This window comes from Vicugna pacos, chromosome 3 (genome assembly GCF_048564905.1).
Source record: "Vicugna pacos chromosome 3, VicPac4, whole genome shotgun sequence".
Taxonomy (NCBI): Eukaryota; Metazoa; Chordata; class Mammalia; order Artiodactyla; family Camelidae; genus Vicugna; species Vicugna pacos.
Genome location: NC_132989.1, coordinates 21,896,905 through 21,924,214, shown reverse-complemented (window position 1 = coordinate 21,924,214; position 27,310 = coordinate 21,896,905). Strand labels below are relative to the sequence as shown.

Below are 27,310 nucleotides of genomic sequence, written 5' to 3'. Positions count from 1 at the left end.
AACTTGAGAAAAAGTTTGAAGCCTCCTGACTTGTACATTATGCCTGTAATGTTGATGACTAACAAAATCAAGTATATATTCACGTTTTAACGTGTGTTAGCTCTTTGTAAGAAATGCATCATAGGGGAATCCATGCTTTGATATACTTACTCTCCTCCAGTAAATTAAAGAGATACATAAAATATAAAAAGAAGAAAGCAGACGCTTTCTTTTGTACCGTAGTAAGGTACAAATAAAAAATAAATATCTGAACGGACTGAAGATGGGACAAAGTGATGAGCCAGGCTAAAGCTAAAGTAGGAATTCTAGTCGTGAATTTAGATGAAGGCATTGTAGGTCACAAGATTGTTCCAGCAGTGTAATAGGGACAAAGGTCTGCAGGCTAAACAAGGGACCTAAGCCAGTCTTACGCCTAGGATCCAAAATAAGCAATTAAGGCCCCTCACGTGGTAAAAGAAAAAAGGCGGTGGAGGGGGGAGAGGAATCAAAAAATGTTGCCTACCTGTTCCTATGATAACTTTTTGCAAGCTACAAACCAAGGGAGTGAGGTGAACACCATACTGTCTTCAGAAAATGCACACTAAGTCTCTCAGACTTGAGTTGTGATATTCCAAATACCACTCTTGCACACCATTAAGTGCCATTAGAAGTCCTAGTTATGGCCTGGGACCTGGGGATTTCTGGAACTTACTGTTGCTAATTAGAATTTTCTGTCAACAAATTGTCATTGTTTGTTAGGTAATCTTTGTTTTCTCTGATGGCTTTTTAAAAATTTCCCTCATTCTTGCTGTATGTCTAAGTTCAGGTTTTTATTTTTACTTTTATTTTCTGTTTAGTAGCAAGAGTATACTCTTGATAACATGTTGTTATAATTTAAAATTTTCTCAGCTCTTATAATTTAAAACTTTACTTCTGTGGATATATTAATGAACTTGTTACCTATTAAACACGGAGATTACCAACTTGGATGATTTTTAAAATCCGTCTATTCTGCTGACAAGATACATGCTTAAAACACAATTATACAGGAAAATTGAACATAAAGTTATAGATGGATAGATGTACACACACACAACCCACACACAAGAAAGCAGTTATGTCAATATTACTATAACACCAAAGTAGTGTTTAAGGCAACAGCATTAATGGTCATTTTTTTTAACGAACTGATTATAATTATAATTGAACAGACAACCAAAAAGATATAAAAATTACGAACTTCTATCACCAAACAATATAGCTTTGAAAATAATACCAGGACATTTTAACACAGTTCCGTAAAAAATAACACACCCCACAGGCAGAAGATTACTAGGTACACACAAGACTTGAACGGCAGAATCTATAAGCTTGATCTGATAGATCTGTATAGAATCCTATACACAACAAATATATAGAAGAGCCATTTTATATGAAAATATGGGAAATCTACAGTAGTTTACTGCATAGTCATCACACACAAAAAAGGCGGAGCTAGTTTCAAAGTACCAATAATATACATGCCATATAACATGTACTTAAATCACAAAGCTGGCTAGCAGGGGAAATAGGGATTAGTAAAAGGGTACAAACTTTCAGCTGTAAGAGGAATAAGAATAAAGCCCGAGGACCTCTTGTATAATGTAGAGACTATGGTTGATAACACTGTATTGTATAAAAGAAATTTGCTTAGAGTTTTAATGCTCTCTCACACACACACAAAGGTAAATATGTGAGGTGATGGATGTATTAATTAGCTCAATAGGAGGAATCCTTTCACAATGTGTACACATCAAATCATCAGATTGTGTACTTCAAATATTTTACAATTTTATTTTTAAATTATACTTCAGTAAAGCTGGAAAAATCACAAAGGAAACATTTAAAAATAATAAAAAGAAACAAAAAGGTTTAGACATTTAAATCTACACCCCTAAATTACTTAGTTCTTTGTTCTTCTTTTTCGACAACTCTTAAAAAATCACAATGAAATAAAAATGTATTAAAATTAATTAATCAATTAAAAATAAAAATCATAATGGAAATAAAAACTACAAAAATTAAAATTATTTATGAAAATTATGGAATGGAGCTAGAAGAGTATTTAAGGGTAAATTTATAGACAGCTGTAATAATTTCAAAAAACAAATGATTAAAAATAAGTGAGTTTAACTTCCCACTCAAGAAACAAGGCAAAAATATATATCAGCATAAACTTAAACAAAATAATAGGAAAAGTAATGAAGAATATAAATTATTGAAATGCAAACAAGGAAGAATTTGATGGTGAAGCAGTGGAAGCTGACACCAGTGGAAGAAAATTAAAATTCTGTCCAGTCCATTGCTGGGACTAATACAGGCTAGGCAGATGGCATAAAATTCATTTTAAAAATCCTAAAAGAAAACCCAGAATTCTGATTAAAGACAAAGACCTAGAGGCACGAGTAGAGGGGAGACAAAGACCTGGAAAAGGGGAAAGAGAAGGAAAAGCAAGTGGCAAGTAAGACTGGGAAAAAATGAAACAACTTAGTATGAGGAAAGAAGCATGAGTGGGAAATAATATACAGAATAAAACCAGGTGTCAAAGAAAAAGAAACAGAAATCTTCACAGAGCTGCCGTAAAGGCTACCAAGAAGTTATTTAATGAGACTCAAAAGCATCAAAACAATGTTGATGAAAAGTTTTTAAAAAACAGACTAGAAGCTCTACTAGAAAACAGGGTGAGTTGATACCAGTTGTTGCCAATAAATATTCCATCATTGTTCTCAGAGGAATGGATTAAAGTTGGGAAAAGTTCAATGGGGAAGAAGCCAAAAGGTAAAAAAAAAAAGACTGAAATGAGACTGGAAGTGTGCAATGTCACTCAAGAATGTTGATTCAATATCTAAAGATATTATCAAATCCTGCCTACTATATATTTAATATTTATAGTTTATAGCTTATGACTAAGTAGAGTTTATTACAGGGATGCAAGGATATTTCATTATAAAAAATCTAATAATGTAAAACTCCATTTTGAGAGAGTAAAGATAAAAGGCCATATATTCATCTCAACAGAGACATAATAAAGCTCTTGAGAACATTCAACCCATGATTAAAACCTTTTAGCAAACTGGGAATTGAAGGAAACCTTAACTGGATGAAGAGTATCTATCAAAAACTCATAGAAGTACCCAAAGCAATGTATCAACTCAGTGCAGTCCTTGTCAAAATCCCAGTGCCTTTTTTTTTTGTAGAAATAGAAAAAAGCCCATCCTAAAATTCATAGTATCAAAGGACCTCAAGTAGCCAAAACAATCTTGAAAAAGAAGAACAAAGAACAAACCACCTTCTGTTTCCTAGATGTTCCATGCTGCCTCTCACCTCCAAGCACTTGTACTGAGGTTCTAGAACACTACTCCAGCCTCTTTCTTGATCCAGTCATACATACCCTTTAGGATCCAGTTTCAATCTTGTCCTGGAAAAGGCTTTCCTGACCCCTAATTCTAGGCTGGATAACCTTCCTATGTATTCTCCCATTACCCATGTTTGCAACAACCCTAACAGTTATGATGCTCTGTTGAAATACTCTGTTTACTTTCCTGTGTCTTCTATCCTGTAAGCTTCCTGAGAACAGGGACTGTGTTCATCAGGCTCACCATTTCTATCTCCAGCATCAGTCAGGCAAAGTGTCAGGCACATGATAGTTACCCAATTAAGTGATAATTCAATCATATATATACAGGTTGTGAAGTTTAACGCTAAGCCATCATGCACTGAAATTCAAAATATGTAACATTAGAAGATAATATGGCTAATGTTTTGAAATTGGCCTTATTGTCTCTGAGGATAAAATAAGAGACTGAAGACGTTTGGAGTAAGGGTAGAGGTTGCCTTGACTAATGCCTCCAGCGTTCAATAATACTTTCCTAGCAACTACTATCAAAGTTGCATTCGTTTACACCATTCTTGTTCATTCTGAGAAAAAGACTCCTGGCTTGAAAGAGTTGCTTCTAAGGTATCATAGAACTGTAAGATTCTTCAAAGCAGCTTGAAAGTCACAGCAGGTAACAAGAAATAACTTGAGTTTGCCTGAGAGCGTGCAGAAATTATTTAGGCCTCTGAGCGTCGCTGTTGACCACCTAAGAAGTAAGCCTGCGAGCCATCCAATCCAAACATTACGGCCCCCAAAACACAAAGGGCTGGGCATTTGGCCGGCAAGCTTCCGGGAGGCAAAGAAATTCAGTCCAGCAGCCCATTAGTTCTCTCCACAGTGACCTGGGTCCCGTCAATGCTGGTCACCTTAGACCCTGAAGAATAAAGATTGGAATCCTGCACTGGGTGCTGGAAGTTCCCTGGGAGAAAGATTGCAGCTGAAGAAATGGCGGCTCTGCTCAAGTTGCCAAACCGCGGCTGGCTTGTCCTGCTGTTCCTTCTTTTGGCGGCCCTGTGGGAGGCTGGAGATGGGCAGATGCGCTATTCTGTGCCAGAAGAGCTCGAAAAAGGCTCTTTCGTGGGAAATATTGCCAAGGACTTGGGTTTGGAGCCCCAGGACCTGACGGAGCACGGAGTCCGCATCGTCTCCAGAGGTAGGACTCAACTCTTTGCTCTGAACCCGCGAAGCGGCAGCTTGGTCACCGCGGGGAGGATAGACCGGGAGGAGCTCTGTGCGCAGAGCGCTCGGTGTTTGGTGAACTTTAATATACTCCTGGAAGATAAACTGAGTATTTATTCAGTAGAGGTGGAAATAACAGATATTAATGATAATGCCCCTCGCTTTGGAGTAGAAGAATTGGAGCTAAAAATCAGTGAAACGACTACTCCAGGATTCCGCATTCCTCTTAAGAGCGCTCATGATGCGGATGTAGGAGAGAACACCCTCCAAAAGTACGAGCTTAATTCAAATGACCACTTCTCCCTGGACGTGCGAAAAGGAATGGATGGAAACAAGTACCCGGAGCTGGTGCTGAAACATCCCCTGGACCGTGAGGTAGAGGCCATTCACCACCTCGTTCTCCTGGCTTTGGACGGGGGCGACCCTATCAGATCTGGCACCTCCCGCATCCGCGTGATGGTCCTAGATGCGAACGACAACGTACCTGTTTTTACACAGCCGGAGTACCGTGTAAGTGTTCCAGAGAATACACCCGTAGGCACTCAGATACTCACAGTGACCGCCACTGATGCAGATGAGGGGTACAACGCCCACGTGGCATATATTCTGGAGAAAAACCCTGAAGAAACCTCAGAGATATTTGAGCTTAAGTCAGCATCTGGAGAAATAACAATCACAAAAAGTCTAGATTATGAGGATGCCAAATTCCATGAAATTGATATTGAAGCTCAGGATGGCCCAGGCCTTTTGAGCAGAACGAAGGTCATTGTTACAGTTCTGGATGTGAATGACAATGCCCCAGAATTTTACATGACCTCTGCTACCAGCTCAGTTCCTGAAGACTCTCCTCCAGGAACCATAATTGCACTTTTCAATGTACATGACAGAGACTCTGGGCAGAATGCTTTTATTACATGTTCACTCCCAGAGAACCTTCCTTTCAAGTTAGAAAGGTCAGTAGATAATTACCACCGACTGGTTACAACCAGAGTCCTTGACAGGGAACAGTTTTCCTCTTACAACATCACAGTGACTGCTAAAGATGGAGGAAACCCATCTCTGTCCACAGATGCTCACATTTTGCTGCAGGTGGCAGACATCAACGACAACCCACCCACCTTTCCCCACACATCCTACTCTGCCTACATTCCTGAAAACAACCCCAGAGGTGCCTCCATCTTTTCCATGATGGCCCATGACCCAGACAGCGATGACAATGCCCACGTAACTTATAACTTGGCTGAGGACACCCTTCAGGGGGCACCTCTCTCCTCCTACATCTCCATCAACTCTGACACCGGTGTCCTGTATGCTCTGCGTTCCTTTGACTATGAGCAGTTCCGTGAACTGCAGCTGTGTGTGACAGCACAGGACAGTGGGAACCCACCACTGAGCAGCAACGTGTCTCTGAGCCTGTTCGTAATGGACCAGAATGACAATGCACCCGAAATCCTGTACCCTGCTCTACCTACAGACGGTTCCACGGGGGTGGAGCTGGCACCTCGCTCTGCAGAGCCCGGCTACCTGGTAACCAAGGTGGTGGCGGTGGACAGAGACTCAGGCCAGAACGCCTGGCTGTCCTACCGCCTGCTCAAGGCCAGCGAGCCAGGGCTCTTCGCGGTGGGGCTGCACACGGGCGAGGTGCGCACAGCGCGGGCCCTGCTGGACAGAGATGCGCTCAAGCAGAGCCTGGTGGTGGCGGTGCAGGACCATGGGCAGCCCCCTCTCTCTGCCACCGTCACGCTCACGGTGGCCGTGGCTGACAACATCCCAGACGTTCTGGCCGACCTGGGAAGCCTCAAGCCCTCAGTGGACACTGACGACTCGAGCCTCACGCTATACCTGGTAGTGGCGGTGGCTGCAGTTTCCTGCGTCTTCCTGGCCTTTGTCATCGTGCTAATGGCGCTCAGGCTGAGGCGCTGGCACACGTCGCGCGTGCTGCAGGCTTCAGGAGGCGGACTGGCGGGCGTGCCCGCCTCTCAGTTCGTGGGCGTGGACGGGGTGCGGGCTTTCCTGCAGACCTATTCCCACGAGGTGTCGCTCACCGCGGACTCGCGGAAGAGTCACGTGATCTTCCCGCAGCCCAACTACGCGGACACGCTCATCAGCCAGGAGAGCTGTGAGAAAAAGGATTTTCTTTCAGACCCTCAAGTTCTACCTGAAGATAAAGAAGAAACACTTTCTCAGGTAAATTCTCGTCGCAATATACCTGTGAGCTGTTTTCCTAAAATAAATACATTTGCTTAATCATTTAGCTGTCTGCACAGTTTACCAGATCTCTTCTATTTCTCATATTTCTTAATGGATATATTCAATTTTTAGGAAATTAGTTCTGATGAATTATCTCTCAGTGGTTCTAAGTATTCACACCCTGTAACAGGGAAGAGGGGGCTAGAATCATTGTGTAATGAGTATAAATGAGGAGTTAGTAGGCAAAGTTGATATTTGGGTTATGGAAAGAGCACTGCCTTAGGAACTGGGGTATCTGGTTCTCATGATTTCTTTCTCATCCCTGAGCAAATCACCACATCCACCTGGATCAACAGTTCTTTCTTTCTTAGAAATACAAAGGTTGAATTTTATGTTTACTCAAATGCCTTCCTTCTTTAAAATTTAAGGCTGTATGTTTTATATTTAAATTTGTTAATGAATAATGAAATACTTTAGTTGGTTATTTTCTTCTAACTCATTCTTAATAGTTTTCTTTCATTTTGGCAGTGAGACTCTTTATTTTTCTCAATTTGCATGATCTTCCCTATTAAAAGATGTAAATTTAGAAATATGTATGCTTCACCATGTTTCAGGAAGGTATGTCATGTAATGCCTTATTAGTTAAAAATCTCATTAGCCTCTAAAGTAGCTCTGTGTTCCTTTAAGAAGTGATTGAGTTCTCATTTGCTCTATAATAAACAGGTAGTATAATAGTAAACATGTTTCTCTTTTTTGTTACTTTTTAGTTTTCTCATATGTGGAAACCATATTGCCTTTTTATCTTTAAAAATAATATATATCCTTAAGGGATTCAGAAGCCACATCAAATAATTGCCCATGAAGATCCTTCTTATACATCTCTCTTAAATTTTCCTACTCACAGCAGCTGTTAAATATATTTCCAGTTTCTCAACCAACATCAGTCCCCCTCACAACTACAGTTTTCCTTCCCCATTCCTTTTCTCATGTTGGGTTTTAGTGTGTTAGTTATATATTTAATAACAGAGAATAAGGAATACACTAATATTCTATGTAACTGGAATCATTTTTAATTTTTGATTTGCAAATAATCATGTACTGACTCAATTGTGTTTATAATGATATTATGATCATTTAAAGTGCTGTGATTATTGTTTAAGGGCATCTGGGGGAAATGGATCTGAGACAATGTATTCCATTGTGTTATTACTATTATATAATTTTCTTTGAGATGAAGTTGGAACTCACTGAGAATAATACATCATAACATCTTTATTTGTAAATAAATAAAAAAGTATAAGTTGAGGGAAACTGAAGACAGAGTTCCTTCTAGTGTGTAAGTAACTTTACAAGAATAAATGCCTTATGCATAGGTATATAATGCATCATGATTTAAATGACAAATATATTTCTATTTCTGTGCTTGAAGAGGAAAATGAATACAGGAAAAGGGTTTCTGGAATATAAAACAAACGTTTATCTCTACTACTTTTAGTTTTGGTCCTTAAAAACATCTTCACAGTCTAGATTTAGGCCAAGTGGACTATTTTCAGTACCCTGAAGTTCTCTGATTTCTCTCTCACAGCCAGGCCTTATCCCTGATCCACTCCTCTCATGTTTCTTGGGAAAGCCTTTGCTAACCTCCAAGGCCAGGTTGGAGGCCCTCCCATTTCCCTTTGCTTCTCCCATTATGGTGGTTATCTCAATGCACTATAATGCCTTGTTTGCTTTTATATCCTTATAATTCTGTGAAGGAAGTGGCTGTATTCATATCGTTCATCTTAAGTCCTCAGGTATTGTCAGACACTCAATTACATGCTTGTTCAATGAGTGGGTAAAATAGAAAATATTGAAACTAAGATGTCAGGCTATCAAAGACAGATTTCAAGAGGCATAACCTATAAATACGACTTACACTTCTGTGCAGTTCTTCAACTTTGAGTATTTCAAAACAGTATCTTCAGCATGTTTGAAGCAATATTGGTGGCATTAATGTTAGTGCATGGCTTCCCAAGGAAGATAGCTTGAAGCCACATCGCTTAACATATAGCGATTCAATTATGTGAAATAAACACCGATCCCATTACCTCTGGTAAAAAGGATTTCAGGCGCTGATAAACTTAAAAAGTACTGAATTGGGTTTGTCTGAGAGGGTGCAGTAAACGGTTAGGCCTCTGAGCGTCGCTGTTCACCACTCAAGGAGGAAAACGCCGCTTAAGAGTCAGTCCATTTTCTTGTTTCCAAAGAGCAAAGCACCAGGAAAATACACTCAGAAGATCCGGGGCTTCTCCAAAGCTCACCCTCTCAGTTAGCCAGCTCTGTGATCTATAAATTAGGCCCATGAAAGGCTTAGGTCCTTGAGAAAATAAGTTTGGAGTCCGTCGTGGAAAATTGGAACCCAATTCAGAAAAAATAATTCACCAAAAAGGAAATGACCAGTCATCCGAGATTCAGAAACGGCAGAGGACTGGCCCTGCTGTGCGCGCTTCTGGGGACGCTGTGCAAGACCGGATGCGGGCAGATCCGCTACTCGGTGCCAGAGGAGCTGGACAAAGGCTCCTTCGTGGGCAACATCGCCAAGGACCTAGGGCTGGAGCCCAGGGAGCTGGTGGAGCGCAGAGTCCGCATCGTCTCCAGAGGTAGGACGCAGCTCTTTGCTCTGAATCCGCGAAGCGGCAGCTTGGTCACCGCGGGCAGGATAGACCGGGAGGAGCTCTGCGCTCAGAGCGCGCGGTGTGTAGTAAAATTTAATATCCTGGTTGAAGACAAACTGAAAATTTTTGAAGTAGAAATAGAAATTGAAGACATTAATGACAATGCTCCTGATTTTCTAACAGAGGAATTAGAAATAAAAATTGCTGAACTAACAGCTCCTGGAACTCGATTTCCACTTAAAACTGCATTTGACCCAGATGTGGGTATGAACTCTTTGCAGAACTATCAGCTCAACCCCAATGACTACTTTTCTCTGGCTGTGAAGAGTGTCTCTGATGGGGCCAAGTACCCAGAGTTGGTGCTGGAGCAGGCTCTGGACCGAGAGGAAAAGAAAGTTCACCAGCTTGTCCTCATTGCTTCTGATGGTGGTGATCCTGTCCACTCTAGTCATTTGTGCATCCAGGTGGTAGTTCTGGATGCAAATGACAATCCACCAGTATTTACTCAGCTTGAGTATCAAGTAAGTGTTCAAGAGAACTTGCCGGTGGGCACCCGGCTGCTCACGGTGAATGCCACCGACCCTGATGAGGGATTCAATGCACAAGTGTCCTATGTACTAGATAGAATGCCTGGAAAAATCGATCAAATTTTTTATCTCGACTCAGTGACTGGAGAGTTATCAATATTAAAAAGTCTAGATTATGAGGATGCCACGTCCTATGAAATTAAAATTGAAGCACAAGATGGACCAGGTCTCCTTTCAAAAGCTAAGATTCTAGTCACAGTTCTGGATGTGAATGACAACGCCCCAGAAGTTACAATCACTTCTCTCACAGAATCAGTCCTTGAAGAAGCTACAGCTGGAAAGGAAATTGCCCTTATCAATGTACATGACCGGGATTCTGAGCAAAATGGCCAAGTCACCATTTTTGTTCTGGGAAATATGCCATTTAATTTAGAGAAATCAATAGACCAGTATTACCGCTTAGTGACAGCCAGATCCCTGGACCGTGAACAGGTGTCTGAATATAACATCACTCTGAGAGCTACAGATGGGGGAAGCCCGCCACTGTCTACAGACACTCACATCACCCTGCATGTGGCAGACATCAATGACAATCCACCTGCCTTCACTCATGCCTCCTATTCTGCCTACATTCCTGAAAACAACCCGAGGGGAGCCTCCATCTTCTCTGTGACCGCCCACGACCCTGACAGCACCGAGAATGCCCAAATCACTTACGCTCTGACTGAGGATACCATCCAGGGGGTGCCTCTCTCCACTTATGTCTCCATCAACTCAGACACTGGAGTCCTGTATGCCTTGCGTTCCTTTGACTATGAGCAGGTTAGAGACCTGGAGCTACTGGTGACAGCCAGTGACAGTGGGAATCCTCCACTAAGCAGCAACGTGTCTCTGAGCCTGTTCGTAATGGACCAGAATGACAATGCACCCGAAATCCTGTACCCTGCTCTACCTACGGACGGTTCCACGGGTGTGGAGCTGGCACCCCATTCCGCAGAGCCTGGCTACCTGGTGACCAAGGTGGTGGCGGTGGACAGAGACTCAGGCCAGAACGCCTGGCTGTCCTACCGCCTGCTCAAGGCCAGCGAGCCAGGGCTCTTCGCGGTGGGGCTGCACACGGGCGAGGTGCGCACAGCGCGGGCCCTGCTGGACAGAGATGCGCTCAAGCAGAGCCTGGTGGTGGCAGTGCAGGACCATGGGCAGCCCCCTCTCTCTGCCACCGTCACGCTCACTGTCGCGGTAGCCGACAGCATACCCGACGTCCTGGCTGACTTCGGAAGCCTTGAATCTCCCGCCAACCCTGACGACTCGGTCCTCACGTTGTACCTGGTGGTGGCGGTGGCCACGGTCTCCTGTGTCTTCCTGGCCTTTGTCATCGTGCTAATGGCGCTCAGGCTGAGGCGCTGGCACACGTCGCGCGTGCTGCAGGCTTCAGGAGGCGGACTGGCGGGCGTGCCCGCCTCTCAGTTCGTGGGCGTGGACGGGGTGCGGGCTTTCCTGCAGACCTATTCCCACGAGGTGTCGCTCACCGCGGACTCGCGGAAGAGTCGCGTGATCTTCCCGCAGCCCAACTACGCGGACACGCTCATCAGCCAGGAGAGCTGTGAGAAAAGCGAGCCTCTCTTGATATCTCAAGATTTACTTGAAATGAAAGGAGACCCCAAGCAACTTCAGGTGAGTTTCTTTCTTTGAATATCATAAAGAACAATTATGCCAGTGTGGTTATTATAAAGCTTCAATGCTCATTTATTTGGAAGAAAAAAGCAATGCAGTAGTCATTAGTTCTGTTTAAATACGTGTTCCTTTTTTCTTCTGGAATTATGGTGGGGCTGCACTTCCTGGCCTGGTAAGGCTGATGGGCCTAGTAAATAGTTCTGACCTATACATTGTGAATGAAAGTATATGAGTCTCTTCCTGGAGGAAGCTCTAGTTGCCACTGTGAGAATTGCCAGACCTCTGACTTACTCTTTGAAATTGTGACTGAGCCTTCTACTTGGGTCCTTGAATAACCACCATGAGAGAAGAGCCTTGGATGACCCAGCATTGATCTGTATACCTGTGATAAGTAGACCTTTTTCATTGTAAGTCCCTATGATGAAGTTTATCACTCCAGCCTACTTAGCCTATCCTGATATACATATATGGTATCTTAGGCTCTTATAATGTGATTCTTAACTCCTTGCAAGCCAGACTGAATTCTCTTCAACCTGATGACATAAAAATGATAGGGTAAAAAAACATAGAGGTTGGTCAAATTCTTTTACCTAGCATGTAGTCTCTATTATGTATACTTAAAGTGTGTGTGTGTTTGTGTGTGTGTATTCATATGGATTTCAGCCTTTTGTCTGAACATGGGAAGCTCAGTTGCCTAAAGTATTATGAGTCTTGGAGTGGCATTTCTTCTTTCAGAAGGATTTTGAAATGTAAGGAGATATGTCTCAGCCTCTGTTAGAGATTTCCAGGCCATCCACTTCAACAATAGTGTCGGAGTCCTAACAACTTTCTTGTACTGGAAATTGTTGGCCCATTTTGAAATTTATGAAATTACATTCACCCATAAAGATGCATCAGAGAGTCATCCAAAATTAGGCAAAAATATATTTCATTAGATCTCAAACAGAGGAACACATCTCTCCCTCAATATATTAGGAAGAGGTACATTCAAAAATGTGTGTTCTCATTCAAACATGCAAATGCATCACAGAAAAAAAAGCATGTTACCATTGGAATAATTTTTAAGGAAAAATCTTTAGAATATTAATATAAATTTCCTTGTAATGAGAAAAAATATTAAATGGCTACTGCCCAGGGAACTTTAGACATTCAAAGATAATTTTCTAAGGATTCCATATAAAATGTAGCTACATATCTATACATTGTGAAAATGCACAGAGTACAATGGCATCTAGTTGAATATAGAATACGGATAATAAGGAGTCTCAGACATCCCATTTTTGATAAAAAGAATTTTTTAAATGATGGGGAAGAATTCATTACAATAGAAAGGAAGGAGGGTTTTTAGTAAAAGGAACAGAAAGTATAAAGTTATGAAGTTGGGACAACAAGGGAAGGATGTCTTAGGAAAACATAATAGTCTGTCTTGACTGCAGTATAAGATGAGTATGGATTAGCACTGCAAAATAATAGAATAAATTGTTGAGTTGGTGTCTAATTTGGTAGTGCATTTGAAATAAAAGTATTTGTTTTAGTTACCCAAGATCAGTTCAGGGATTACAGGTAAGTTTCAAAATGAAGTGTCTAAGAAGTCTCAATGCCTCTCCAGGATTTACCAGTGATCAACTCAAACTCAAACTCACTTCATTTAATAATGGTATTAACAGACTGGAGCTCAGAATTGGCACTAAGAAATATTGTGTATAGATTCATATAGTAAAGCACTGGTTTCATAAAAGTAAATATGGCTTACACAAGATTCAGTTTTATAAAAGCATGTGTGTGTGTCCAAATACTAGACTGGTGTCTCTAACAAAATATAAGTTTCCTTTATACTTAGTGGGAGGATTATCTATGTTTTAAAATAATAAGCAATACAGTAAAATAAGTCTAGGGCTTGGACTAACTCTTTTTTGCAAAGATTAGATCTAATCTAATTGGTTACATCTGCACTAGTCATGCCAGTGTTTATACATTGGAATCACTGAAGATACTTTTGCCCCCAAAACTGAAAAAAAAAATTGTATGACTTACAAAAAACTTCAATGAAAAGAGAAGAATATAAAATAATGGCAACACTTATAAGATGATAAAAAAACTAGAAAATATCAGATTAAATGGGAAGTTTGAATAGTTTGTTCTTTCCAACAAGTAAAAAGACAAGATATATAGATTCAAGAGCTTATACTTTGAGAAATAGTTGGGCTATATGCAGTTTTCCCAGAAAACCTCTGGGCGCCGCTGTTGACCAGAGGGAAGATAAGGGTTCTCAGTTCTGCAGAAGAAACGGGCAGAGTGTTTTTCTACCTTGTCCTGTCTTGTGCATATCAGAGCGCAGACTCGGCTCCTGTGCACCCTAAAGCGCCTAACAGTCAAGTCCTACCCTCAAATCACAGAAGTCCAGGGTGCTGTCATTGATTTTTTAAATACCCCATAGGCATCTTGAAGATCAGCTTTCCAGAGAATTCAAGAAATGCTAAGGAGCTTCAGAAAAGCTGAAACAATGAAAAGTCAGGTACTCTTTCTCTTCGTGCTGTCTTTGTTGTGTGGGGCCATCTCTCAGCAGATCCAGTACTCTATTCCAGAGGAGTTGGCCAAGGGCTCAAGGGTGGGGAACCTGGCCAAGGATCTGAGGCTCAGCGTCAAGGAGTTGCCAGCTCGAAAACTGCGGATTAGTGCAGAGGATTTTTTCAACGTGAGTACAGAGAGTGGGGATTTGTTAGTGAATGGTAGGATAGATCGAGAGAAGATTTGTGGGAGGAAATCTGAGTGTGCACTAGAATTTGAAATGGTCACTGAAAACCCAATGAATATTTTCCATGTGATTGTTGCAATTCAAGACATTAATGACAATGCACCATGGTTCATTGCAAAAGGCATTGACTTGGAAATCTGCGAGTCAGCCTTACCAGGGGTAAAATTCCCTCTGGATTCTGCACAAGATGCAGATGTAAAAAGTAACTCACTGAAGATATATACCATCAACCCCAATGATTACTTCTCTCTGTCAACGAAGGAAAGTCCCGATGGAAGTAAATACCCAGAATTACTGCTGGAAAAACCTCTGGACAGAGAACAGCAGAGCTATCACCACTTAACCCTGACTGCTGTGGATGGTGGGGACCCTCCTCTAAGCGGCACTACCCAGATCCGGATACAGGTTACCGATGCCAATGATAATGCTCCGGTGTTCAGTCAGGACACATACAGGGTTAGCCTCCAAGAAAATGTGTCCCGGGGAATCTCCGTGCTGCAGGTAATGGCCACTGACCAGGATGAGGGCATTAATGCAGAAATCACCTATGCCTTCCTCAATGCCCCGACAAGTACCAGCCTTCTTTTCATTCTCAATCCAAATACTGGTGAAATCACAACCAATGGTACCTTGGACTTTGAAGAGACAAGCATGTATATGTTGGGTATAGAAGCCAAGGATAGAGGGGTACACACAGCTCACTGTAATGTTCACATTGAAATTGTTGATGAGAATGACAATGCCCCAGATGTGACATTCGTGTCCCTCTCTAGCCAAATTCCTGAGGACTCAGACCTTGGAACCGTAATAGCACTCATTAAAGTGCGAGACCAGGATTCTGGGCAAAATGGCCTGGTGACATGCTATATTCAAGAAGAAGTCCCCTTCAAATTAGAATCCACCTCCAAGAATTATTACAAGCTGGTGATTAACGGTGCCCTAGACCGGGAGCACAGGGCAGAGTACAATGTCACCATCACAGCCACCGACAGAGGCAAGCCCTCTCTCTCCTCCAGCAGAAGCGTCACCCTGCACATCAGTGACGTCAACGACAACGCTCCAGTTTTCCACCAGGCCTCCTATGTCGTCCATGTGGCAGAAAACAATCCCCCTGGAGCCTCCATCGCCCAAGTCAGCGCCTCTGACCCCGACCTGGGGCCCAACGGCCACGTGTCCTACTCCATCGTGGCCAGCGACCTGGAGCCGCGCGCGCTGTCGTCCTACGTGTCCGTGAGCGCGCAGAGCGGCGTGCTGTTCGCGCAGCGCGCCTTCGACCACGAGCAGCTGCGCGCCTTCGAGCTGACGCTGCAGGCCCGCGACCACGGCTCGCCCGCGCTCAGCGCCAACGTGAGCCTGCGCGTGCTGGTGGGCGACCGCAACGACAACGCGCCCCGGGTGCTGTACCCGGCGCTGGGGCCCGACGGCTCTGCGCTCTTCGACACGGTGCCGCGCGCCGCGCAGCCCGGCTACCTGGTCACCAAGGTGGTGGCGGTGGACGCCGACTCTGGGCACAACGCCTGGCTGTCCTACCACGTGCTGCAGGCCAGCGAGCCCGGACTCTTCAGCCTGGGGCTGCGCACGGGCGAGGTGCGCACGGCGCGGGCCTTGGGCGACAGGGACGCGGCCCGCCAGCGCCTGCTGGTCGCAGTGCGCGATGGGGGACAGCCGCCCCTCTCGGCCACCGCCACGCTGCTCCTGGTGTTCGCGGACAGCCTGCAGGAGGCGCTGCCTGACCTCAGTGACCGCCCAGAGCCCTCTGACCCCCAAGGTGATCTGCAGTTTTACCTGGTGGTGGCCTTGGCTTTGATCTCCGTGCTCTTCCTCCTTGCGGTGACTCTAATGATCGCACTGCGCCTGCGACGCTCCTTCCCCGCTGTCTGGAGCTGCTTTAAGCCTGGTCTCGGTTCCAAGTCTGGACCGAGGGTTCCCTGCAACTATGAGGGAACATTGCCCTATTCCTACAATCTGTGCGTTGCCTCACATTCAGCAAATACCAAATTTAATTTTCACAACGTGGCCCCGGAAACGGGTCCTCCAAGGGATCTCCTAGATGAAGATCCTTCTATGGATGTATGTGCCAGTAATGAAGACTCCCAAATCGCTTATGATTCCTCTTTTCCCTATCACGTGAGTTTTTGCAGACTTACTTAAATTTTAGACTACTGTGTTTTATTCTCAATAGTGCATGATTAGTTTTGGTCCTTGTTCGTTTTTCTAGTGATGGTAGTGGAAGAGGGAGGTGTATTGGATTGTTGGGGATTGGTTCCTTGATTGCTCAGTAGTCTTGGCAGTTATCTAATTACTATTTCTTAGTTGGTACTGTTGACATTTCTGTATGGTTAACAAATCTTGCTAAAGACAGCATTTTCTTTGATATCACCACCCTTAGTAATAGGGCAATATTACTTAGTTGATGTGTAATACTCTTTTTTTTCAAGTTTTACTCTTTATAACTGTATTGAGTTGTTTCTGCGTAAGTTAAAGTTTCTGTTCATCTTCATCAAATACATTCTATTTATCTTTTTCCGTGATGTGCATTTTAAATATAGCTTTCCAATGATTAAGTCTCTTCGTGCTGTTTTGCCTTATCACATGTAGCAAAGACTGCCAGGTTTTACATTTGAATGACTAATTTTGGGTCTTTATTCCCACTTCATAATCTGTCAAGAATAGTTTTCTTCAACCTCAATGGCTGTCAATGGATGAATAAACAAAATTTGGTGTGTCCATATAATGGACTATTGTTCATCCATAAAAAGGCATGAAAGTCTGATACATGCAACAACGCTGACGGAAACATTATGAAGGCAGACACAAAATGCTGCATATTATGTGATTGCATTTGTGTGAAACACCCAGAATACGTACATCCTATTACAGATGCACAGTGACAGAATAAAGGTTAGTGTTTGCCAAGGGCTGAGGGGAGGGGAGAAAGAAAAAAAAAGACTAGTTTTCTTGACCATTTTAAAATAATTGATTTTATACCCTTTCTACTTTGTCACTATAATAATAAGGAATGTAATGAACTTTTTTTGGGAAAATATAATGAACATTTTTGTATATGGAACCTTTTCCATATTTCTTGAGACTAGATTTCTGAGAAGTGAGTCAATTTTTTTTCAAAGCCTTTTATTTTACTTTCCAATTCCCAGCAGTTTGTGAGTCCTTTGAGGATTGTGAAAAATACCTCTAATCTACTCTTCAAAGTCTGAGAATTTAAAAACTGAATAGTTAATGGATTCTTTTTTGTCTGGTCAAACTTTATGGGTGATTTCTAGAAACTAATTATTATATGAGTAATAATATAGAGAATGGGTACTTGCTGCTTTATCTCAAGTTTTCTCAGATTAGTAAATTAGTCTAAGTAGTCATGAATAAGAAAACTTTGAAAAATGCAATAATAATATACAGATTACTGAATTAATATATAGTTACTGAAATATTTCCTTGTACTGGTTATTTCTAACATTGCGACTAAGGTAAACTTATAAATAGTAGTAAAACAATACTTTCTGGATATGTCCTAATGTGGAAAGGATCACTGAAACCTTGTCTGCTTTTGCAGTGCTTCAGTTTACCTTTTCTGTCTTCTCAACTTTATCATTTATTTTTAGGATCGGTTATTCACCCATTGTTTTAGGCTTTGCTGCTGCATTCATTAAACACTGAAAAATTATTTCAGTGGATACTCTATGAAAGGTGCTGTTCTAGAGTTTGAGGACTCACTGTGAACATGACAATCACAGATATAACTTGTGGCCTAAAATCTTCTTAAATAAGATTAATGAGCAAATGTCCTTCTCAAACCTATTACCACATTTTGCCAAGTCCATCTGCACAGGAGACTAACTCTCAAACAGTAGATATTTTCTTACAAGGGAATTGAAAAGTTGCCACAGATTCTAAAGGGCCAATCCACGTGAGAAAACTTTTTTCTGCATAGGTTGCGACGGGAGCCCCGACCTCTACCTTCCTGGACGTTGTCTTTTCATCTACTTATTCTTTCATTCTTCAAGTATAGCCTTGTTTCTGGGAGGGAAAAATATGTCCCTTATGCAATACACTGTATTGAAATTGGGCTATGAGAAAAAATAATGCAAAAATTTAAAAGAGGTAGGAAAAATTCTTACCAAAAAAGCACGTCTTTGAAAAAACAAATTATAAGGCTTATTGTACAGGAAGCTTTAGATAATTTCTAGATTTTCATTGCAAATAAAACAGCGGGTTTGGACTTTTATTATTTGGGGAAAACAGAAAAGGGAAAAGAAATGGTGTACACAAGTGATGGTTTATTTACCAAGAATAGGTTGCAATAACAGGTTAGGACTCTGAGTGTCGCTGTTCACCAATCGGGGAAAAAAAGAATCAGGAATTTAATCCAAACCACAAAATTTCTGCATAACAAAGCACTGGCTCTGAGGCTTTAGAAAGCTTCAAACTGGACCCCGAGAACTCCAACATCCAACGGTGAAAGACATTATCTTGGACCCCGAAGATCCTGGAGCTCCTCAGGCCTCCACCAAGGGAACACCCGAGCGCAAGCTATTCCGCCGCGGGGCTGTAATGGCGGCTCCTCCTCATCGCCTAGACTGCAGCCTGCTGATCGGGATCTGCGTTCTCTTGGGGGTCCTGTGGGAAACCCGGGCCGAACAGATCCGCTACTCGGTTCTTGAGGAGCTGGAGAAAGGCTCCTTCGTGGGCAACATCGCCAAAGACCTAGGGCTGCAACCCCGGGAGCTGGCGGAGCGCGGAGTCCGCATCGTCTCCAGAGGTAAGACGCAGCTCTTTGCTCTGCACCTGCGAAGCGGTAGCTTGGTCACCGAGGGCAGAATAGACCGGGAAGAGCTCTGTGACAGATCTCCAAAATGTGTAGTAAACCTGGAGATTCTCCTAGAGGACAAAGTGAAGATTTTTGGAGTAGAAGTGGAAATAATTGATGTTAATGATAATGCGCCCAACTTTGGGTCAGAGCAAAGGGAAATAAAAGTCACTGAAAACGAAAATCCTGGGACAAGATTTCCTCTTCCTGAAGCTTTTGACCCGGATATAGGGACAAACTCCCTGCAGGGTTACCAGCTCAGCTCGAATGTTCACTTCTCCTTGGATGTGCAAAGCGGAGCAGACGGAATTAAGTACCCTGAGCTGGTGTTGGAGCGCACCCTGGACCGCGAGGAAGAGGCTGTTCACCACCTCGTTCTCACCGCCTTCGACGGAGGCGACCAGGCTCACTCTGGCACTGCCAGGATTCAAGTAACGCTTGTGGATACTAACGACAATGCTCCCGTATTCACTCAGCCCGAGTACCACGTGAGTGTGCGGGAGAACGTGCCGGTGGGCTCCCGGCTACTCACTGTAAAAGCCACTGATCCAGATGAAGGAGCCAATGGAGAAGTGACATATTCTTTCCGGAAAGTAAGAGATAAAATATCCCAGCTGTTCCAGTTGAATTCTCTGACTGGGGATATAACAATACTGGGGGATTTGGATTATGAGGACTCTGGATTCTATGATATAGATATAGAAGCCCACGATGGGCCTGGTCTCCGAGCCAGAAGTAAGGTACTGGTGACAATTCTGGATGTAAATGACAATGCTCCAGAAGTCACAGTTACATCTCTGATCAGCTCTATCCAAGAAACTTCTTCCCCAGGCACGGTAATTGCACTTTTCAATGTGCTTGACAGTGATTCAGGAGAGAATGGCCTTGTCACATGTTCTATTCCAGATAATCTGCCATTCACACTTGAAAAGACCTTTGGAAATTATCATCGGTTGTTGACACACAGAACTCTGGATAGGGAAGAAGTCTCAGAATATAACATCACCATAACTGCCACTGACCATGGAACTCCACCATTGTCTACAGAAACACATATCTCCCTGAAAGTGACAGACATCAATGACAACCCGCCTGTCTTCCCGCATGCTTCCTACTCTGCCTACATTCTGGAAAACAACCCCACGGGAGCCTCCATCTTCTCTGTGATTGCCCATGATCCTGACAGTAATGAGAATTCAAGGGTCACCTACTCTCTGGCTGAGGACACACTGCAGGGGGCACCTCTCTCCTCCTATGTCTCCATCAACTCTGATACAGGTGTATTGTATGCCCTGCGCTCCTTCGACTATGAGCAGGTTAGAGATCTGCAGCTACTGGTGACAGCCAGTGACAGTGGGAACCCTCCACTCAGCAGCAATGTGTCTCTGACCCTCTTTGTGATGGACCAGAACGACAACACACCTGAGATTCTTTACCCTGCCCTCCCCACTGACGGGTCCACCGGTGTGGAGCTGGCACCCCGCTCCGCAGAGCCCGGCTACCTGGTAACCAAGGTGGTGGCGGTGGACAGAGACTCAGGCCAGAACGCCTGGCTGTCCTACCGCCTGCTCAAGGCCAGCGAGCCAGGGCTCTTCGCGGTGGGGCTGCACACGGGCGAGGTGCGCACAGCGCGGGCCCTGCTGGACAGAGATGCACTCAAGCAGAGCCTGGTGGTGGCGGTCCAAGACCACGGCCAGCCCCCTCTCTCTGCCACTGTCACACTCACGGTGGCCGTGGCTGACAGCATCCCTGATGTACTGACTGATCTGGGCAGCCTCAAGCCCTCAGGGGACCCTGACACCTTGGACCTGACGCTTTACCTGGTGGTGGCGGTGGCTGCAGTCTCCTGCGTCTTCCTCGCTTTTGTCATCGTTCTACTAGCTCTCAGACTGCGTCGCTGGCACTCGTCACGTATGCTCCAGGCTTCGGGCAGGGGGTTGGCCGGCATGCCGGGTTCTCAGTTCGTGGGCGTGGACGGGGTGCGGGCTTTCCTGCAGACCTATTCCCACGAGGTGTCGCTCACCGCGGACTCGCGGAAGAGTCACGTGATCTTCCCTCAGCCCAACTATGCGGACACGCTCATCAGCCAGGAGAGCTGTGAGAAAAGTGAGCCTCTTCTGATACCCCAAGATTTACTTGAAACAAAAGGAGACCCCAGTCTTCATCAGGTGAGTCAAAACTTGGCACACTGAAACGTAGGCAGAGAGCTGCATAAATGTCTCCAATTATATGATACATAATAAGTCAAATAAAGGCACTTCTAGTTTTAGTGTTGTGTTGCTTTAAAGTGGAGAGGCAGACGATAATGATCAATAATGATCAATAACCGTTACTACACCTAAAATTTATTTATTATTTATCCTTTGTAATCGTCATTCAGTTATAGTTTCAGTAACAATGTCTTAATTTTATACTTCTAGCCATCTTCTTTAAAGCCATTTCCTTTAGGCATTACTGAAAGAATAGAGTTAGAACTATGAAATAGGAGGCAATTATATAAATTCATATTAACACATTCTCCATTATGAAGTTTTTGTTGGATCTGGATTGGGCATGTTAAAATTCTTTTTACACTCTAATTTACTTTACCTGAAGTTCTCTTTCCTTTGGAACAAGTATTTTCCATTATGACCAAGTAGCAATTTATAAATATTGGGGAATATGTTTAACTTTTAGACACTACTTTAACAGAGATAGTATCTCAATTGGATTGGTATATTTCAAATATTGTGTTGTTGGAGTTTGTAAGATGCACCAGCAGTGACTATGTGTGATCCCTTTGGTGTGCTTCTGTGATTACCAAAAATATTGCCCATTTTTTTCATTTATATTTAGTAGGCTGCAGGAGTAATTTTAATAATTTCTAAATTACCTATGATGGGACCACTGTAAGACCCATTTAGATTTCTAAGGAAAACATAACTTTAAAAAATCTCTCCTTTTTCATCATGGGAGCCTCTAATAAAGGTTGGGTGACTGTGATTCCAAACTAATATGAGTTATGCTACTTAGTAAGTCTCATCCCTGTTCCCTCAAATTGCTCTCAGGTATCTCTGTCACTGTTTGACTCTGGGATGATCTGATTTGGGGAAAATATTTATGACTGTCTAGGACTATGCAAGTTGGTGACCTTTGGATATCTGGCAACCATAGCAATAGATTGTGGACTATGCCTCAGTTCAACTTAAGGAGTTTGAGTTTGTAAATGCTTTTATCTTCATGAGAAATTTTGGTGCAATACATAGAATAAGACAAGAATGTGGTATGATACAACTAGCTGGCAATGGGAGAGGTGAGAGGAAATAATAAATGAATATTGAGAGACAAATCATATCTGAGATTATCTAAAATATAATTTGGGAATATCAATTGTCCTGAAACTGTGACGGACATATTTGGATGCTGGCATTAGGTATACATTCCAAAATCAGAGTGATACATTTATTTTAAATTCCTAGGACAGCAGTAGATAATTTGTAACCAAATATCACATGGAAATATATTTTTGTTAGAGTAGGCAGTGGGTTTCTTTAAAAAATAATATTTCTGGTTAAATAAATTATTATGCAACTATACACCGGGCTGCTGCATAGCTATAAGAAATAAGTGGAAAATCTCTTTATGTACTGATAGAAAATTATCTTCAAGATATAATGAGTGAAAAAAGCAAGATGCAGAACATGGTATACTGTATACTTCCATTTGTGTGTAAAACTGGGGGGAGAACATTTATAAAAACCTGCTGAACCATACAAAACATACCCACAGTAAATGTAACACTAATTTCTCCTGGGAGAAATGTGTTGTTGAAAGCAGAGAGGGAGAACCTATAGAATACACAATATGTACCTTTTCAATTTGAAACTGTATAAATGTATACCTACTTAAAAACAAATAAATACTCTTTGTAAATCAAAAAAAGAAGGAAAAAATAGTCCTTTGCAAAACATTTACAAGACATTACTGCAGTTTCCCGAAAAAACCTCTGGGCGTCGCTGTAGGTCAAAAGAAGGGAGAGAAGATAATGAGAGGCACATTGGAGGGTAACTTCCTGCTTAAACAAGCCACTCAGAAGAGGCCAGTACAGGTTTGGATACAGAAAACAAAATCAGGAAAAGTGATCTGACCCCGGGTTTTGCCATCCACGGACAGCTTATTTCTCCTCCCGGCCAAGGAGCAGAGCAGCAATGAAGGGAGACCAAGCACAGAGGATGAAGCCAAGCGCGGAGAGGAACAGCCCAGCACTGTGGCCGCAGGTATTGTTGCCCTTCCTACTGTCTTTGTTCCGCGGGGCTCTCCCGGAGGAAATTCGCTATTCAATTCCCGAGGAGTTGGCCAAGAATTCGGTGGTAGGACACCTCGCCAAGGATCTGGGGCTTAGTATTAGGGACTTGCCGGCTCGGAGGCTAAGGATTAGCGCGGAGAAGGAATATTTCACTGTAAATCCTGAGAGTGGTGACTTACTTGTGAGTGAGAGGATAGACCGAGAGCAAATTTGTGGGAAGAAGCTTCTGTGCATTTTGGATTTTGATACTGTTGCTGAAAACCCACTAAGTATTTTCCATGTAGCAGTAATAGTGCAGGATATAAATGACAACACTCCACTATTCAAACAGAGTAAGATTAATTTAAAAATTGTAGAATCTACTAAGCCAGGTAAAACATTTCCGCTAGATCCGGCGCTGGATTCGGATGCTGGTCCTAATTCACTACAAAGATACCACCTTAATGACAATGAGTACTTTGATCTCACAGAGAAACAGACTCCAGATGGACGTAAATATCCCGAGTTGATTTTAAAACATTCCCTGGACAGAGAAGAGCAGAATTTTCATCAGCTGGTCCTGACAGCTGTGGACGGTGGGGACCCACCCCAAAGTGGCACCACTCAGATCCAAATCCAAGTCACAGATGCGAACGATAATCCCCCAGTGTTCACCCAGGATGTGTACAGGGTCAGCCTGCGGGAGGGCGTGCCCCGGGGCTTTTCAGTGCTTCGAGTGACAGCCACTGACCAGGATGAGGGCGGAAATGCTGAGATCACCTACTCCTTTCATAATGTGGATGAACAAGTGGAACAATTTTTTAACTTAGATAAAACAACAGGAGAAATCACGACAAAGGATGATTTTGATTTTGAAATTGCTAATAGTTACACTCTCGGTATAGAAGCAAAAGATTCTGGAGACCTAGCAGCCCATTGCAGTGTCCAAGTCGAAATTCTCGATGAGAACGATTGTACACCTGAAGTTGTTGTGACTTCGATATTTACTCCCCTACCAGAGAATTCACCACCAGGAACAGTGATTGCCTTGATAAAAACGAGAGATAGAGACTCTGGAGAAAATGGAGACGTTTACTGCCAAATATTGGGAAAGACCGAGTTTATGCTGAAATCTTACTCGAAGAACTATTACAAGCTAGTGACAGACAGGGCACTAGACCGAGAGGAGATTTCAGAATACAACGTCACTATAATGGCCACCGACAGAGGTAGGCCGCCCCTCTCATCTACTAAAAGCATCACGCTGCACATCGCAGATGTAAACGACAACGCTCCAGTTTTCCACCAAACCTCCTATCTCGTCCACGTGGCAGAAAACAACCCGCCTGGAGCCTCCATCGCCCAAGTCAGCGCCTCTGACCCCGACCTGGGGCCCAACGGCCACGTGTCCTACTCCATCGTGGCCAGCGACCTGGAGCCGCGCGCGCTGTCGTCCTACGTGTCCGTGAGCGCGCAGAGCGGCGTGCTGTTCGCGCAGCGCGCCTTCGACCACGAGCAGCTGCGCGCCTTCGAGCTGACGCTGCAGGCCCGCGACCACGGCTCGCCCGCGCTCAGCGCCAACGTGAGCCTGCGCGTGCTGGTGGGCGACCGCAACGACAACGCGCCCCGGGTGCTGTACCCGGCGCTGGGGCCCGACGGCTCTGCGCTCTTCGACACGGTGCCGCGCGCCGCGCAGCCCGGCTACCTGGTCACCAAGGTGGTGGCGGTGGACGCCGACTCTGGGCACAACGCCTGGCTGTCCTACCACGTGCTGCAGGCCAGCGAGCCCGGACTCTTCAGCCTGGGGCTGCGCACGGGCGAGGTGCGCACGGCGCGGGCCTTGGGCGACAGGGACGCGGCCCGCCAGCGCCTGCTGGTCGCAGTGCGCGATGGGGGACAGCCGCCCCTCTCGGCCACCGCCACGCTGCTCCTGGTGTTCGCGGACAGCCTGCAGGAGGCGCTGCCTGACCTCAGTGACCGCCCAGAGCCCTCTGACTCCCAAGGTGAGCTGCAGTTTTACCTGGTGGTGGCCTTGGCCTTAATCTCCGTGCTCTTCCTCCTTGCGGTGATTCTAGCGGTCGCCCTACACCTGCGGCGCTCCTCCAGCTCCGCTGCCTGGGGCTGCTTTAAGCCTGGTCTCAGTTCCAAGTCTGGACCTGGGGTTCTGCCCAGTTACAGTGAGGGAACATTGCCTTATTCTTACAATCTGTGCGTTGCCTCACAATCAGCTAAGACAGAATTTAATTTTCTCAACGTGACCCCAGAAGTTGTTCCCCCTCGGGATCTCCTCTGCGAAGATACCTCTTGGGTGCCAAGTACTAATCATGGAGACGCTGGAGTCCCATTTACCTCAGATACTATTTTAAAGGTGAGCTTTAATTTAATTCACTTTTTTTATCTTGGGTTTCAATGTTTCTTAACAAATCACTTTGGTAGAGGTCTCCAATTCATGTTTTATTGTCTTGTGGGTAGAATTTATGCAGTTTTCTGTGTTAAGCATCTTAATTTTATCTAACCAAATCTTTGACACAGGTTTTCTATCTGATAGTGAGATTTATTTATCCATAAATACAAGCGTTTTTTACATAAGATATTTCTTCTTCTTCCTTATCTTTTCACATTCCTTCCTCTGGAAGTTTATTACTGTTGAGACTGTAAGCTATTCCTTTCTCCTTCAGGGTAGTTTTATTAATTTCACTTTTAGTTTCTCTTAGAATTATCGTACTTAAGAGTGAAAGAGATCTCCTCATCTCACTAGTTTGGGGTAACTGGGAACCAAAGAAAGGAAGGATTTTACCCGGTGTCATGGCCTGTCAATAGCAGAGTACATGTAGGACTGACATGAAAACCAGAACTCTGAAGTATCTTTACAAGCTAAGTGTCTTGGGATCCCAGATCAATTATAAAAGGTTGTGCACAGTTTGAGGTCTGCAGTGTCTGCTATTAGGAGTGTGTTTAATAAATGGGAGAAATTTTTCTCTCATTCACAATAACAAATTGTTCTTGTGAAAAATTGTACATTGAGAGAACTTATGCAAATTATTCTCACTTTGTTTACTTAAAACTATTTTTTGAATTTTCTAAAAATAGATTAAAATAGGTTCATTTTCTTTCTCTTCCTGTAGAGGTATCATTAGGTAAAAATTGCTTCTCTCATGTAATGGACTCTCTGAAATGTCCATTTTTCAGTCATGAGGTATTTCTTTTTCTGCTGCTATATAAAGGTGATAACATTAAATATCTGTCAACATAGAAAGGTCACTCACTGCCTGCTGGTTGATAAGTATCTGGACTTGTTTTTCTGCATGGGTGATGAACTAAAGCCCTTTCTGCCACAGTCACTATGCTGATTTCCCCCAGGTGGCTGTAACTGTAAAACATCTAACTCTAATTTATGCACGGTAATAGGAAAATATAACTAATGCGTGGTTGATCCAACTCAAACTCTCAGTCTCATATGATGTAGCTGCCATATTCTTAGTGTGAAAATCTTGAAACTGTCTTGAAGATCTCACAAGTAACAAAACGTTTTTTAAAAGTCCCCTTTATTTTTCTGCATATGATAGCTAATACAATTTGCATAATTCAACAGTCCTTTTTGCAAAGGTCTATTGAAAGCTAGGCTTGTTTCCTTGGCATTTTTTATATACAAAAGGGCATGTTTTCATAAATATATCCTAATAAAAAGACGAAATCTTAAAACCTACAAAAGAATTTTAATGTCCTGATTAAATGGACTGAATATAGATAAGAGGTAAATAAAGGACAGGCTCAATGACACATTAAATAAAACTTTTCTAAAGAAGTAAAAAAGAATCTAATAATTATATTAATCTCAAAAGTTTACAGAA

At 43.3% G+C, this 27,310-nt stretch overlaps 1 protein-coding gene and 1 long non-coding RNA gene across 7 annotated transcripts in view; one reads left to right on the top strand and one right to left on the bottom strand.

Annotated features, from left to right (window-relative positions):
• The window catches only part of LOC102540146 (protocadherin gamma-C3), a 175,754-nt gene that overhangs the window by 10,352 nt on the left and 138,092 nt on the right, over nucleotides 1–27,310 (top strand). The window contains exon 1 of one of the 6 annotated variants that reach the window (XM_072956063.1): nucleotides 3,807–6,760. The exons of 1 other annotated variant lie outside the window; for it this stretch is intronic. In XM_072956063.1, coding sequence (XP_072812164.1) covers nucleotides 4,340–6,760 — 2,421 coding nt within the window. In that variant the 5' untranslated portion in view covers nucleotides 3,807–4,339. Of the gene's footprint in view, nucleotides 1–3,806; nucleotides 6,761–8,988; nucleotides 11,619–13,931; nucleotides 16,501–18,905; nucleotides 21,364–23,195; nucleotides 25,828–27,310 lie in introns of those variants that run through there. 4 more of the 6 variants (XM_031672157.2, XM_072956074.1, XM_031672164.2 and 1 more) reach the window with 4 other exon arrangements.
• Nucleotides 18,651–27,310, bottom strand: part of LOC140691867 (uncharacterized) — a 42,716-nt gene continuing 34,056 nt past the window's right edge. The window contains exons 2-3 of the long non-coding RNA XR_012067499.1: nucleotides 21,016–21,383; nucleotides 18,651–19,266 (exon numbers count right to left, since the gene is read on the bottom strand). This is a non-coding gene — a long non-coding RNA (uncharacterized lncRNA). The remainder of the gene's footprint in view (nucleotides 19,267–21,015; nucleotides 21,384–27,310) is intronic.